Source organism: Nipponia nippon, unplaced genomic scaffold (assembly GCF_047370975.1).
Source record: "Nipponia nippon isolate SJK-2023a ecotype South Korea unplaced genomic scaffold, ASM4737097v1 scaffold_8, whole genome shotgun sequence".
Classification (NCBI taxonomy): Eukaryota; Metazoa; Chordata; class Aves; order Pelecaniformes; family Threskiornithidae; genus Nipponia; species Nipponia nippon.
In genome coordinates, this window is record NW_028262402.1 from 21433381 (window position 1) to 21449054 (window position 15674).

At 47.5% G+C, this 15674-nt stretch overlaps 1 protein-coding gene across 1 annotated transcript; it reads right to left on the bottom strand.

Annotated features, from left to right (window-relative positions):
- Positions 1-886: 886 nt before the first annotated feature.
- On the bottom strand, positions 887-14591 carry CHRNB3 (cholinergic receptor nicotinic beta 3 subunit). The gene is made up of 6 exons (XM_009470605.2): positions 14479-14591; positions 10719-10870; positions 9617-9661; positions 4883-4992; positions 3775-4657; positions 887-2462 (listed from the first exon to the last, which is right to left on the bottom strand). Exons 1-6 carry the CDS (start codon positions 14519-14521, stop codon positions 2328-2330), a joined length of 1368 nt encoding a protein of 455 aa, XP_009468880.1. The 5' UTR covers positions 14522-14591; the 3' UTR covers positions 887-2327.
- Between the last annotated feature and the right edge of the window lie 1083 nt (positions 14592-15674).

Below are 15674 nucleotides of genomic sequence, written 5' to 3' on the forward strand. Positions count from 1 at the left end.
CAGGCTGCGGGACATGCTGAATCCATTTGTGGGCCAGCGGCAAAGAAATTCAAGGAAGCTCAGAAGCAGTCAGTGCAAGGAAATAATGAGTAGTGAGACTACAGACACAGCAGTCCCAGATGCAATGCTAGGAAGACCAGAGGCCAAAAGCCATACCTGTGCAGCGTTCACACATCTCCCACTCCAAGGGCCTGAGCCTTGCTGACCTTTACCAGCATAAACCAGAAAAAGCAGCTTGGCATCAGACACAGCCACATGAGACACAGCCATGTGTTGCCTGTGGGTGGGCAACTGCAATGTCACAAGGTGAGGACAGGACCATCTGCCAGCTGAACACCTGAAGCACTTGCCCAGGAGAGGATTTTTTTGTCTGTCATGGCTAACAGGCAGCCCCCTGGCAGCAGTGCTCAGAGGGAAAACCTATCACTAATTCTTTTCAAGAGTCTGTAAATGCTGGAAAGAAGAGCTTCCTGGCCGTTTTCCTGCGGATATTTCGCAGTACTGGCCAGGGGAACAAACTGACTTAAACAACGGAAGAGAGGAGCAGCTGGTAGTAAGGTCAATGTGTAAGAGTTTTATACCGGTGTCTTATGGTAAGACATCTATCTATCTGTATATGCTAAACTAAGTGGGTCAGTTCTAGGGTCCCGCAATATAATGACCAGATCTGAATGCTCCTTCCTCAAACTCACACACAGAGCTAAAAAGTTATGAGGACTTTCCAAGAACATGACAACCCCTCTGTTTGCATAGACTTGAGAGAAGGCTTTTAAAATGCGCTACAATCTAGACTTTGTTGACAGCAAAACAACAAAGCGCAGCATATGACCACTCTCACCCCAGGAATCATTTACTACATGCATCTTTATTAATAATGATTGCACAAGTGAACAGAACTTTCTGCAGTGACACAACAAAATAGGATGGTATTAATTCACAGAGGTCTGGTGTGCACACATAATCCAAGCGCAAGAATACCTCCGTGTATTTTTAACACCTTCTAACCTCCATCCCTAGGGAGAAAGTTTCAAGGCTAGCTAAAGCTTTAACAGCAGATTCACAGATTGTTGAAAATGGGATCTCCAAATCCCTTGCTAGCTAGAACATCTGCAGGTTCTGAATGGGGTTTTCTAAAGCACTCCATCTTTGCAAAACACTGCCCCAGCAAAAGTGGTGAGAACTTCATCTGTGTGTTTTCTGTCAGGTCTCATTTACACTTTTAAGAGCTGTTTCTAATCATGCAGATGGATCCCATTTAAATGAATCAAAGGGATGAAACTGAATGAGTTGCCTGGGAAACATGAATAAGCCAACACCCAAAGATGTATCTTCCCTGCAGCCAGCCCACCCCACAGCTCTCAGGAGAAACTCCACTTCTGTACCAACTCCAAGTTTCATTTGCCAAAAATGATGTCTGCAGCTTCCCTCCAACTGAACTGTTTAGGAAGATCACTGTTGCCTTATGGAGTAGCATAGCCTTCTTTCTCCATATGATATGTTTCAGGTGATCTTCCACTTCCACTTGTCTTGTGAATAAGCAGGTACAGGAATCATAGTTTCCAAATGCAGAGCATGGGGAAAATCCTTGCTTGTTCAGCCTTTTGGTACAGTACAGAGCAGCACGCAAAATTGCAAATAATACTGAAAAGTGGGTAACACCTTGTAGCTTCCTGATGGCCAAGAGAAGAAATGAGGTGTGCATCCCATAAAGGCTGGTAGCAAGTGGGCAGAGTGGTAAGTTCTGCCACTGTTGAGCTGATCCTGCAGCAAGGTGAGGCCACAGAGTCAACTTTTTGAACATCCCATCTAAAAGGTATCTGTATGTTTTCTGATGCACATGCTGTGCGATTGCCAGTTCTGACACATGCACAAAGTAATCTGTAGAGATTTTGTGGTTTTTACTTTAAAAAATAGATAAACTGAGTACTGACTTGTGCTCCTACTATAGCTTCTTTTATAAATTAGCATTTTAACTGACCGATCTGCCTTTTAACTATAATCATTGTGCCAGAAGTACTATTTCCAATTTTAACTGATAATCTTGTCTTTTATTGTAGTATAACTAAGCTACTAGTACAATACTTATAACCCAATTGTGCAACCCAAATTCACTTTAGGACTCAGCTGCACACCAAGCCCTTCTTTGATCTCAGCCAAATCTGTAACTGGTAGAGTTGTATGAAGATAAAAAGCACCAGTCAATACCCACTGTTACCATCACCTTCCCTCATTCTTGCTGTTGCTTCCCATCCTGTACAATAGAGAGCAAGCTCAAAAGCACCACCATCCCTTGGCATTGTACTTGTGTGCCACTGTGGGAGTATTTTCTACAAAGTGCTGTTCAGCCACATCTGTAACGCAGGGGTAAAGATGAGAACTGAACCCGTCACTGACACCACCAGAAATAACCACAGGAAGATCCGATCCAGGACTTGAGCTATGAATTTCCAGTCTTGGACAACCTGGGAAGAAGGAGAAGAAACAGAAACAGTAATAAGCCCAGTACTTTGTTGATACTGCTACATATATTTAGCTCCACAAATCTGTTTTTAAAACTAGATGTTTGTAGTGTGCTGTATCCTAAAACTGAGATGGATCACCTTTTCAGCACCCATAGCTGTGAGTCACTCAAAACACCAAAACAATTCCATAGTTCTACGCACATGGTAATCAGACTTCTTTCAGTGCTAAAGCTTTTAGCTAAGTGCATATGTGAAAGTTTACAGACTCAAGCTTGAAGATGGCTTTATAAGGAACTGGGTTTCTTTTCACAGAACTGCATTTCCCTTGAAGTGCCAGGACTCAGCTCTAGCACAGCACTTTGACGCAGACATTGCTTCCGCTACAAGTGGTCTCATTGGCTTGTGTTTGCTTAAGTGCTTTGTTGGCTCAGATTGTGTGCATTCAGGAGGGGGATTTTGCATTGTGAGTACTAGCACAACCCTCCACAGACAAAAGAGCTATTTATAAAAAGCAATTCAAGGGATTTTTTTTATTAAAAATTATTTCAGCTTCAAACGTAAGGCTTCAGTCATGGACACTATACGCTCATATACTGCCTGTTTGATTTAGTGTTCATTTTTCTGCAGAAGTCCTCTCAGCACAGTTTGAACAAAGCCCTGGCTTTTGCTAGGAGGGTGCTAACAGAAGTTTTTCTCTTTCCATATGCTGCTAGGTGCATTGCTCTGCTGTCCTACCCTCATGAGATGCATTGTTTATGCACACAGTAATTTGCCATTTTAATAGCCAAGTGGATTGTTGGGAGGAGGAGAAAGACAGTAGTTACGGACTAATCTGAACTGATGTTAGTGAAAATCTAGAAGACCTCCACTCAAAACAGGGCAGCTACACTGTATATAGTCATTGGGAGGCCAGGACTGAGACCTAGCAACTGCCGTAGAGCCTGCCTGTAAGTGTTGTGAAAGACTTTCAGGGCATGTGACAGTTCAGAGTTTTTCCAGATTCATGTCTATCCCCAACTTAAGCCGGACAACGTTATTCAAATAATCCCAAAACAGGAATTCCTCCAGGAGATGCTGCTGTGGCCTCTTGTGTCTGTGAGGAGCAGGGACTCTGACAGCACAATACAGGTCTCCTTGAAGCAATGCATTTTCCCAAAAACTGTATTCTTTACCAAGCAGAAGAAGCTCCCAGGACATCTCTCAAATGAAAGCAGGAGGAAGAGGCAAGGGGAAAGGCATGCAGAAGAGGTAAGAGCTTGGAACCATTGCTGTCAAGGAAACTGTGATCCCTCCTTGCCCTCCCTTCACCTACCTGTCTGATGAAATGCTCCTTTTTAACATGCCTGGAAATGTATCGAATGGAGTCGGCTGCCTTTTCCAGAAAGGCAATAACAATTTTCTCTCCATCTTTTCCTTGCTTGTGTTTCTGCTTCCCTGGGAGCTTTGATTTCAAGGTGGTTTCCTTTTCTTCAGTCTCTGAGAAGGAGTAACGATCTACATGGCCCTTCATGCAAAGCAGCTGAGGCAACTTCTGGAGGAAGAGTCTTTTAACCCAGGGAGCCATAGGGTGGTAAGTTGCTGAGGAGCGGTGGTGGACGTTGATAACAAACACAGTCACAATGATAGAGAGGGTCACAAAAATCATGATGAACAGCAGATACTCACCGATCAGAGGGATGACTTTGGAAGAAGAAGGGATTATTTCCTCAATTACTAAAAGGAAAACAGTGAGGGAGACTAGAACTGATGTAGACAGTGAAAGCTTTTCTCCTTCATCTGAAGGCAGGTAAAACACCAGGACAGTTAGAAAAGACAATCCCAGGCAAGGGATTATTAAGAAAAGAGTGTAAAACAGCGGAAGGCGTCTCAACACAAAGGAGTAAGTGACAAATGGGTAAGAGTACAAGCCATCCTTCCTGTTGCCTTTCATACCTTTGGCATTTAAGATCTCCCACTCCCCATTATCAAAGAAGTCTTTCCTGTCTACATTTTCATCCACTAAAATCAAATCCACCATACTGCCATCGTATGTCCATGACCCAAACTTCATGGAGCAGTTCTGCCTGTCGAAGGGGAAGAAGGTCACGTCCATCGTGCAGGAGCTCTTATAACTGGCTGGTGGTGTCCAGGTCACCAGTCCATTGTACTTCACTATCACTTTGGTCATCAGGGATCCTTCAAAACGTCCATCAGCACTGGGAGTTGGACAGGAAGAAACAGTACCAAGTTCAGGACTACGTTTGCCCCAGTCCTACCCCCTCACAACTCTGCTTTCTACTCATCACCTGGAGCACAAGGGAAGCCAACATTCATACTGCCTAAAGAAGCAGCCTTCTGACAGCACACACAAGCTTCATGGTGGCTGACATGCCTTGCCCAAGCTCTGGCCTAAGCCCGGAGCAAGGAGCCATGCTACTCACTTTTCAAACAAAACAATGTCGGGAAGCCACAGGGACTCAGAGGGAACACGGATGGCGGTGATCCCACCGTATTCTTCTGGATTCCAGGAGAGCTTGTGGTCGATCCATTCCTGTAACAAGCCAGCAGAGTCCTCTGCCCACTCATACACAACATCCTCATTCCTCCTCCCACCACCTGCCTCAGAGGGACTGCATTGCACAGCACAATGGGCAGAGCTTGGTGTAAGACTGCTCAACTGCAGAGAGGATGCTGGGCAGGCATGGCTGGGAGATGTTAATCTCCACAAGCACTGCCCCTCCAGCCACAGGTGGACCCCAGTAACCCATCCTTTTGCTGACAACCTTAAGACAGGCACTCCTGGAGAGCACTTGACTCTCACTTCACTCACCACCCTGCCCGGCCCACCTGAGGGTAGTCCAGAAGGAAGGAGCCACTTCGCTTGGGCATGGCACCTCTTCTTCCCTCTGAGAACCAGCCTGCAGTGCTTTTGACTGGCACTGACCCCATAGAAGAGCCAGCCGGCATGGCTACTACTACCCAAGTGACAGAGAGGTGGCCTTTAATTACTTTTCAGTGGAGATCTGGCTTTTTTCAGTGAACAGAATACAACACCTAATATATGTACACTGTCCCTGCAAACCAAATCATTGTTCTTTCATCAGAAAGACCTGCATGCTATTGCAGGAAAAATAATATGATGCTATTGTAAAGCATTTGGTTACAATCCTGAAGAGATAACACTAAAAAAGCAAAATCAGGGGGATTCCTGTCCATTTTCATCATACTGACCTCCAGAAAAATTTTTCTCTCCTCTTTGTGTTTTTCAGATCAGGACATCCTAGCAAAGTGGCTCTAGCAACCTGGAGATTTCCACAGAGATGCAGTGGAAAAGCAGCTCTCTAATCCTTGTTCATTATTGATGGGGGTTTTCACTTGCCCACAGGAACAGCAGCGAGAGGAAGCAAGAGCTTATTTCTTCCTCTTATTGACTGTGGTCAATACCAAGAAGCAGAAGATGAACCACTTTCCATTAAGCTCCAGCACTAAGAGCTCCCCAGGGATGTGGGGGCCTCAGCCTTCTCTGGGCAATTTCCTCCATGACTTAAGGACGAACCAAAAAGCGATATTCTCTGCTTCTCCCACCATATTGTTCCCCTCTTACTTCTTTGATTCCACATGCTTTTCACAGCTATAGCTACAGACACTTGTTACTACAGTCCTTTACAGTGCAGCAGCAACTCAGAGCCTCAGTAGAGACCTAAACACAAACAGCGAGAACAAGCGCCTTCCTCCTCCAGGCGCAGAGAAGGGATGGGGCCCAAGGTCATGGGCAGGTGGCTTGTAGACCGCTCCTAAAATCTGGCCCAAGGCACCACTTTCAGTGTGAACTTTTCTCTGTGGGTGGGTATCTACCTGATGTTTCCAGCAGCTTAGGCTGTTAGGTGTGCACAGACTCACATGTGTCCTGGACACCTCCTGTAATAGGTGCAACGGGGCTTAGGCTGGAAACGTACCTATTATGCAAGGGGATAGCCAGGGCTGACAAAAGCAGCCAACACAGTCAGCTCATAGCCTGCACTAACACAACAGAAGCAAATACCCTGTGAGCCACCTGGAGATATAATCATCCCTCTGGAGTTGACTTGCAGCAGCCCCTTGGCCTGGGTTATTTGCTGCATCTGCAATACTCCTCCCTCCCCCCTGCCTTGCACTGCTTTCTCTCCCAGCTAAAGTGCTCTTTCATGTCTGCAAGGCAGATGGTTGCGTGTCTTCTTACTAGAGCAGAAAATAGATTATGTGCAGAATTTGAGGATGAGCAGTTTAAAACAAGAATCTCCCTATGGGCTATGCTGACACAAACTGTAGCAGCAGATGAGAAGGGCCCTTTCCTCTCTTCTCACTTTCTTCCAGGCAGCTCCTGACCCTCCCATTGCTCTTCCCTTCCTCCAGTTCTGCTAAATTCCCATCTCTGGGCTGTCACTCAAGTGCTTAATCCCCAGCAAGTGGGCCAAAAAACACTGGACCCAGATTCTCAGCCCTTGCTAGTAGACTCCATAGCTTGCCCGAACCCAGGCACTTTCTCAGCAACCACTAAAAGCTCCTTTGCACCTTGTGTGTCTGCCTGCATGCACAGTCATCAGGTCTCACCATCATGAGCATCTGGATGTTTGAGGTAAAAAAAGAAGAAAACCCTTGGATGTAAGCTTTGCTCACCTAAGAAAAGCCAGACTTTTGCAGAGAAATGGTGATTGTGATTCTCCTTCAACCTCACACACCCAGGGTGAGGACCAGACTTCCCTGACCTCCCCAGCTCCTGCAGAAGGACAGGGTCTTTGTCATTAGAGACTTCTGGTTTGTTTTAGTGTTTTGCACTTTTCCCTACCCAAAAGAAAAAAAAAAATCTGCTTGGTTTTATGGACCTTTTCCTAACTGTTGTGCTTAGGCACTCTAATAATTCCCCAAGCACTGGATTGCACGTGGGACCAGTTCACACTAAGCCTATGGGAATGCATGACTCCCAAAGCAAGACACCTGGGTCAGGCCATGGGTATTTAGTGCTTAGTCTGACCTCCTTGGGGCATCTGCCTGTGTGAAAATCAGAGCCTGTGTCTCACTTATTTTCTGCTCCCTTTGCATTTCATTTGGGCCCTGATGTTCTCAGCCCCTCAAATGGAGAAGGTGTATTAGAAATGGTAACAACTAGTGAGAGCCCATCTCAGCAATTCTGAATATCACAGTGCTGAGCTAGCCAAGGGAGCTGCCCTGGCTAAAATCTGAGTACAGTCTCCAAAGGCCTCCAGAGAAATCACCATGTCTACAGTGCAGACTCCTGGGTAGGTCCTTCTTTTAGCCACAGCATGAGGCAGAAGGATCAGATAAAGTGGCTTCCCCCTCATCCTCATTGTCCCACACACCCCAGAGGCAATGAGTGGATGGTGGCGTGTCCCTACCTCCTGCAGCACGTTTGGAATAATGTGCAGCAGAACCTGATTTCCCACAGCAAGAGTGGTGACACAGGCTCCAGGCTGTGACTCTGGGGATGTCAATGCTGCAATACAAGCAGGGTGCTCAGCATGGATGGGCTAACCCAAAATGTCCCCACACAGGTTCATGCAGCAACGGAGAGAGAATTGGTAGGTGTCTGTCTGCATTAGCATCTCAGGCCCAATGCCCTTGGGCAGCCTGGACTTGCATTTGGCCTGCTAATGTGAGTCAATACTTCAGATCCCTTTCTTCTGCAGTCACTGTGACATGGGTGAAGATGTCACCCAGCCAGAGGGATGAAGGCTGCCCCAGGGCACAGGAGATTTTGCTGTCCTGGATGGAGCAAACAGCCAAGTCTTCCCTAAGAAGAAGGAGGCCCTCGAACCCAGGAATATTCTGTCAAAGGCTGCAAAAGGTTGTAAAATCTTTCTGGGGATCCTTGCAGGAACAGAGGGAATGAGGAGGGCAAAGTGGACTGATTTCATACCTGCAGACTGCAGGGCTTGGACCTGCAGGGGGAGGTCGGTGCTGCAGCCTACAAAGAGAGAGGGTGGCAATGGGGAGAGGACAGATGGGGGTGAGGCTCTGCTGTCTGCCCAAGTGGTTGCTGGAACAAGTAAGAAAGAGTAAGGAACAAGAGTAAGGAAGCCAAGATCTGTCCGTGTGCACACAAAGGGCTCCACAATTGCTGCTGAAGGTGAGGAAAATGTAACACCACAGCTCTTTCAGGACAGGCTCTCTGCAGCTTGATTCGGATCAATGGTAAATTTCCCCAGCAAAAGGGGAAATTCCTGTCCTCCCTACAGTGAGGGGAAGTCTGAGCTTCTCCCTCTGAAAGGGAGAGACCATCTTTGCATATAATGCCCATTATATGCAAATATATCCACCCAGAAGCTCACACTCATTGCAGCACTACAGGTACCAGACCGAGAACAAAAACTGAGCTACATTTCTCCTCCACCAGCCCAGCGACCCCTGGGAACCACTTCCCATGGCAGCATTTCAAGTACTGCTTGGGTTTATGTCCTCTGCCTAGGATCAACTGACATGTTTATAGATACTCACATGGCTGAGAGCCTTAAAATAATTGTCACAAGGTCAATAAACTGGTGCAATGTAATCTAAACCAAATGCAGTGTTCTTCAGGAGTGAAGAAGAAAGGAGACCTAACAGTTCAACTTGCACCTTTCCCCCATTTGTATAAATTATCATCACTTCCAGAAGCAATTACATTAGAGAGATCTGATTAATTTGCCACAGATTTTAATTGGGGCAGGGCAGGGGGTGTAAGATGCTGGCCTTTTCTTTCTCTTTACTTATTTTGAAGAAGAAATCTAACCGAGGCACCACTCTTAGCTTGAGCAAGAGAGACCGTACTTGCGTGACCTCTAAGTCTGAGACACGATAGTCCTTCAGTGCACACACAGGATCCCAGGGACAGCCACTGCAGTATCAGGAGATGTTGCTTCCCTGAAATACAGCTGGCTTGATTGCACAGCTGGGATGCAGGACAGGAGAAGAAGGCACCCTATTTCCTAAAGGCTCACCTGCCTGCCTTTCTGCCCCTTTATGCATTTGCTGAAGTGTGAGTAAAGTAAAAACTTCAGTCGAGGTAACATGGTGCTGCTTTTGTCTGGCCACTCAGCATCACGGAAGGGGATGGATGGCACAGTGGGCGGTAGGCTGGGATGGCCGCTCAGCCTAGCAGCCCCGTACTGAAAGGGGAGGTCTGATTTGGTATAATTTACCTGCTTCAGCCACACGTTGGTTGTCATCAGCTGATTCTTCTCATCCTAGGGTGACACAAGGTAGAGAGGATTGCAATACCAAAACAGCCAGCAGAAACAGACCCTATGCCTGCTGAGTCCAACCCTGTGCCTAGCAGGGGAGATCCCCATGGTCCTGTTTCCCCATGGGCCTGGGCTCTTCAGTCACTGTTGAGGGAAGTGAACTGACTTTCTAGGTGTTGTCCCTACTCTTGCTGGGAGCTCCTGATGCTGGAAAACCAAGGTCTGGCACTTCACAGCAGCCTGAAGGAATCAGATGCCAAAGAGCAGGGAAGCAGCAGGGCTCAGCCAGCAAGTGGGGTCAGGACACACATGGTTGTGGGCTCACAGGATGGCTCATCTCTCCACACTGCTCGGCCTGGAGTGCATTTGGGAAGATACAAGCTGAAACATTGTCCTGAATATGTAAACAAAGCACAAAATTAGAGTCTACCTTTCACAGCATAAGGGGACACCGTCAGGGGCCAGGGGATGCGAGGAACACACTGTTGTGTGGGTACCTCTACACCCTGTGCAAATTTCACTGTGCATTGCAGTGATAAAGGGTAAAGGGAAGGGAAACTTTCCATGTGGGCAAAAACATGGGATTGTCTGGTTTGCCTCTAGTGCCTTATCTGAGGGGCCAGCTTGGTCAAGATATGAGCTGCCTTTGGCCTGGATAAGCTTTTGCTTAGAGTGAACAATGTCCAACCAGCTTTACCCTTCCTCACCCCTGTCCTACAGCTGTCTTGTCATAAAATTGCAAATGTAGGCACCAGGGACTGTCTGGCATGGACTGTTTGATTAACACCTGATGCAATGAGACCTTATTCCCCGAGAACAGCAGGGAAAAAAGGACCTTCAGGTTTGCTGCAAAACAAACGAGTCTTATGGCCCATGCTGTGCCTGGGGCAGGAGGTCATATCACCAGCACCACATCACACTCAGCGTTTCATTGTCTGATGCTCACTTTGCATTTCACGTGTCAGGAGGCAAAAGCCAACAGCATCACCAGCCCTCCCAAATGGATGCATGACCATCTATAAAAGAAGGGATGTTTTACCAAACCCAACATAACACTTACCACATCCACAAGCTGTGATATCTTTAATCCAAAAAGGACTTTGATGGTGTCATTAGAATTTTCCACGGGGCGGACCCATTTCTGATAGCCTTGAAATAAGTGCTTGAGGAGCGCATCCTCATTTTCAGCAATCGAACTGAAGGCAGCCACATCTGGAAGAGAGCAACAGAGAGTGGGAGTGTGCTGGAAAGCAGACGTGGAGAACAGCATGACCTGAAGAAGTGAGGCAGAGAGATGATGCAAGACAAATTCACCTCTGGGCAGCTCTTGTCAGTAAAATCTGTAGGAATTCAGATGCACAGACTCTCAGCAGAGCCAGGGCAAGGGGAGGGGAAGGCAAGACAGCCCAAGCCAAACTCACAAAAAAAAAAAAAAAGATCAGACCAGAGCAGCAATGACTTTGTACTAGGTTTCTGTTTTCTGTGGCATTTTTGTCTTGAGTCAACATACTTGCCCAGTCTTTCCTGTTTATTATTCTTTAGAAGATCCATCAGGTGCTCTCTTTCATTCTTAAGTCATAAATATCCAGCCTCATAAATGCCACCCTGAGAAAGAGTTCTGGTTTTTCAGATACCCATGGAGTACCACAGAGATCTGGGGCCACAAGGGAAATCTGGTTACTGTGGGGCAATCTCTGGCTGGCTGGCTTGCAGCTAGAAACAGCAGCAATACACTGTGGGCATTTCAGGGTCCAGGGATTTCACTTGCACTTGGTCAGTTTCTATGGCCTCTCTGAGACAGAGGCTGCCCTGCACAAGGACTGGGGTGGTGGGATTTCCTTGCTGGAAGCTACAGGGCCTGTAAGCCATATCTGAGGGAGCCTCATGCAGCACTTGGAAATGAATCCAATCTGGAGTTAAATGGGGGATAGCAGCAGATTGCTGACAAAGCTGAATTCTCCCAGTGGGAGAGTGGGTTGGGTGGGCAACAGCATCAGTGGAGTAAAAATCAAAAGAAGCTCATCTGGCAGAAGGAGGAGCTGGATGATGCAGCCAGGGCCAGGTCTGCCTGCAACCAAGCACGGAGCCATCATGGTCTGTACCTGTAAGACTTGGGACTCTCCCAGTCCCTACCACTACACTCCCCCTTCCCCCTGCTACCATGAAAGGGGAAGGGCAGTTCAGACCCTCCATCCTTTCCCAAATGCCAGCCCAACTTTCCGTGATGCTGAGGTCCTAACATGACCTCCACCTCTTCCCCTGTGCACACACATAGCACCCAAGGATGAGAAGGATTTCACCTCTCGTCAAAGGCACCATGGAGGAAAAAGGAACTCGTGCTGATTGGCCCTGTGCTGCGGGGGTCACAGCCAATATTGCTGTGCCAGCAGTCAAAGGGGACTTCACAGGGTGCTGCCCGGGGCCCACATTGTCCCCTCACCACCTATGCCCTGCCAGCCGCAGTTGTAAGCAGGACATCTGTGCCTGGATTGCCAGCCAGTAGGTGCAGAAGGGGTCTGGAGGCAGAGGGTCGCAGCTGAGGGACCGCGTGAGGACCGGGCGATGGGAAAGTCCTGGCAGGGGGGCACAGCTGAGGTGCTCACACATGCTGTGCAGCAAACATCAGAGGTAAGGCAGCCCCCAGCAGGGTCCCTGTGCCATGGGGAGAGAGGAACAGGCATTTGAGCCCAGCAGCCTCTTCAGAGAGAAAACCAGAGGCAGAGGGTAATGCTGTGCCACATGCACGGTGGAAAGGGTGTGACCACAGACAACTATCCTTGTCTGTGTCCTCTTCCCCCAGCAGCTGCTGCCCACCTCCTGGGCGAGACAGGCTGTGCAGCCTCCTCTCCCTCAGCCGGGTCTGTGTGAGGCTGTGGGCAGGGGGAGACCTGGCGGAAGCGGCACAGTTGAAGGACTGCCTGAAGCAAAATACTGCTCCCACACTAGAGCTTCCCATTGGACAAAATCATTCCCCAAAATCCCAGTCTGGATTCTCTTAGGATAGCACAAGGTGCAAGCAGCACTGTCATCCCCTACTTCCAGCCACAGAAAATGCCCATTCCTCTTTGAGAAGTTGTAAACTCTGAAGCCTAATGATTACCACTCGCAGGCTAACAATTACTTTACTGTCAGATGTTCTAGCACAGGCTGTGCTTGTCCTCTGTTGTTGGACATGCAGTTGTGCTGGGGTTACCAAACCATGGGAAGGTGGAGGCCAGCTGGTCAGAGGGAGCTTTCACACTCCTTTCCACCTGCTCTGTACCACAGCCAGGGACGGGCTCATGCAGGTCTCAGTGCAGTTTATAGAAGCCTCTGCAGCCACCCTGTGTCTTGCCGCTTTGTCACAAGCCTTTGAGGTCTGCTGTTACCAACTGGGAAACCACAAATGCCCCTTCTGCTTGCTCCAGGGTTTATTCTCATGCCAGGGCTAACCTAGCTACATGACAGTAAATAGGGGACAGAGTCTGGGGTCTGTCCTAGGAAACTGGATTTCCTGCCCAAACATGCCAAACAGGCATTGCATCCACAACCAAAGGAAGAGAAAGAATATATTTCTCCCCCCTCACTACCCACAATCTCAGTGGTCCAGTCCTCTGACACATAAGAGTCTCTGCAGAGACCCCAGCTCCCACCCCTTGTGCTTTCCCTTTAGGAGGTTCACAGGAAATTTAATGAGAAAGCCATTGAACATAAAAAATCTACAACCCCAAAACATGCAGAATCAAAACCGGCTTTGTCTTAATGCTGGAATGCATTGCTCTGGGTTTATTTGAGTATAATTCCCTGCACACACATACGCAACCACACACCCCACAGGCACGGTGTCCGTGGCTGTGTATGAACTCCGTCATAGGAAACCCGTACCTCCCATGAAGTCCAAAGGCCCTAATGCTCTAAGAGGGTATAGCAGAGAGGTGGTAAAGCTGGTTTGGGGGCTGGATGTGTTGATCCTCAGCTGCTGAGGAAGCCACAGAAAAGAGTGCAAAAGACTTGAAAAGTCTCCCAAAGAAGAAAGCCAGAACGAACAAGATTGGTGCCCTTATAAGGCAGTCTCAGTACTTGCAAAAGGACAGTTTAAAAGCAGTTTTTAATGAGAAGGAAGATATATCAAGCGGAAAAAATAGCCTAACAGCTCCTTTGATCAAGCCCCATCTGAGGATTAAGTTAGATACATGGAGAAAACACTGAATACAGTAGCGCTGCCTTTCAAAAAACAGGGAAGTGGCCATAGGACAGGTGCATTCCTGAATTTATCATACGATGCACAGAGAAGGCAAAAGTTGGGGAGCTCCCTGGCAGGTTACTGCGCGTACAAGTAACTGAGCACTGTTTGCCATCTCCCTTCTCCCCGAGGTTTCTGTTCCTCTCTTCAGTCCCTGCCAGGAGCAGTTTCCCACAGGCGCGGGAGCAGGAGTGCTGGGGCAGGGAGTGTGCTAAACAAACGTGCAAAACACCTGGAGAAATACAGACCAGACACTTAGCCTTTCATCAGCTCGCCTGAGGCATTTGAGTTTTCCTCCTAGTGATGGAGCTTGTCCGTAACTCCCTTTAGCAGTGAGAGTCGGGCTTAGGAATGTTAACTTCTACCCAGTGACCACCCCCCACCCCAGTTATTAAAACCTTGTTGCCAAACTGGCTGTGGTTGCAATACAAAGGCAAGCAGCAGATACAACCCTCCTTTGCTAGTCAGACAGTGTTAAGAAGAGGACCAAGTGAAGTCAACATCTACCTTGTCCTAGTAAGCAGCAGCTAACTGGCCAGCAGAAAAAAAATCTTGAACGTCTGCAGCTCGGCTTGGAAGAAGAAGAAATCGCACTTACCTGAGCGACTCAGATACAGCGCAAAGAGCACTAGGCAAAGCATGGGCACCACCGTGGCTTTTCCTTTAATTCTGACCTTTTGTTTTCATAGTCCCCTAGTAGGGGACTAAAACAATCTAGTTAAAAATCAAGGCAGACAATTGAGTCTGCAAGGCAAAACAGCACCTTTTGAGCCTTATCTTGCCTCATTACAATGCTCCGTGAATCACACTTCATTGATTTTCAGTCAGCTGTCACATCCTGTAAGCCTAAAACAGGGCTCTGGGTCCTAAACTCTGACTGATTTGTTTGTGGTGGTATTTGGGTGGCTATAGCCACTGCGGTCTAGGAGTAGAAGTGAGGTAAAGGTTTTAAGGAGGAGAAATGTCTTTTATTGTGCTGCCAGCTACAGCTGGGGAAAAAAACAGGCTGCAGATCAGACCCAAAGATAGATCACATGCCTGAAAGACTGTTTGCTCCAGCTGTATTGGTTGGTCTAATAAAAGAGGCAGCCTCCCAACAGACCTAGCTTAACCTATTCATTTTTCATACTACACTTGCTGTTTTACAGCTGTAAAATGGATTTTGGGAGGAAAAAAGCAGTAAGGTATCGGTGGGAAAACAGGGCTGATTTCTAAATTTATATTTCATCACTCATACACAAAACATCACAGACAACAGAACAGAAATGCTTACACAGTACTATCTATTGGCACAGCTTAACAGAGTATGTTGCCCCAGGGCCTTGTGTTTAACAATGAGAGTAATGGGGCCTTTGATTATTTAGCCAGTTCCTCTGTAGGTGTCACAGGACTCCTTTCAGAAGTCACCAGAATCAGTCCTGCCATATCAAAAGGGACACAAGTTCCTCTTTTCCTGTCTCCCTGCTGCTCCTCTGCCAAGGGATCTCAGGGTCGTCTTGGTTTTCTTCCCAAATGAAAGTCACTTTGCCATCTCTCTCCAAAGAGGAACTTTTTCCCTGAACTTTTCAAGTTCCAGGAAGAGTGGTGCAAAATTCTTTTAGTTTGCATCCAGACCTGAAACTCTTCCTGCTTTGATTTATGCTTTCAGGCTATTATTTCTGTCTCTGTGCTGGCACAGTAATCCCACACATTTGCTGCAAACAAAACCACTCATGGATATCCTCAGAGTTTGTCTTCTGGACAAGGGGACCTGGACAAGGGGATCAAGTGCACCCTCAGTAAGTTTGCAGCCGA

Bases quoted from the DNA above. Each gene is read 5' to 3' on its own strand.
- CHRNB3 (XM_009470605.2), bottom strand. From the start codon at position 14,521: ATGCTTTGCCTAGTGCTCTTTGCGCTGTATCTGAGTCGCTCAG. The intron at 4,993-9,616 runs GTAAATTATACC...GGCTTGTTACAG, and splicing joins CCAACGTGTGGCTGAAGCAG to GAATGGATCGACCACAAGCT. The intron at 2,463-3,774 runs GTAGGTGAAGGG...CCTTCTTCCCAG, and splicing joins AGGAGCATTTCATCAGACAG to GTTGTCCAAGACTGGAAATT.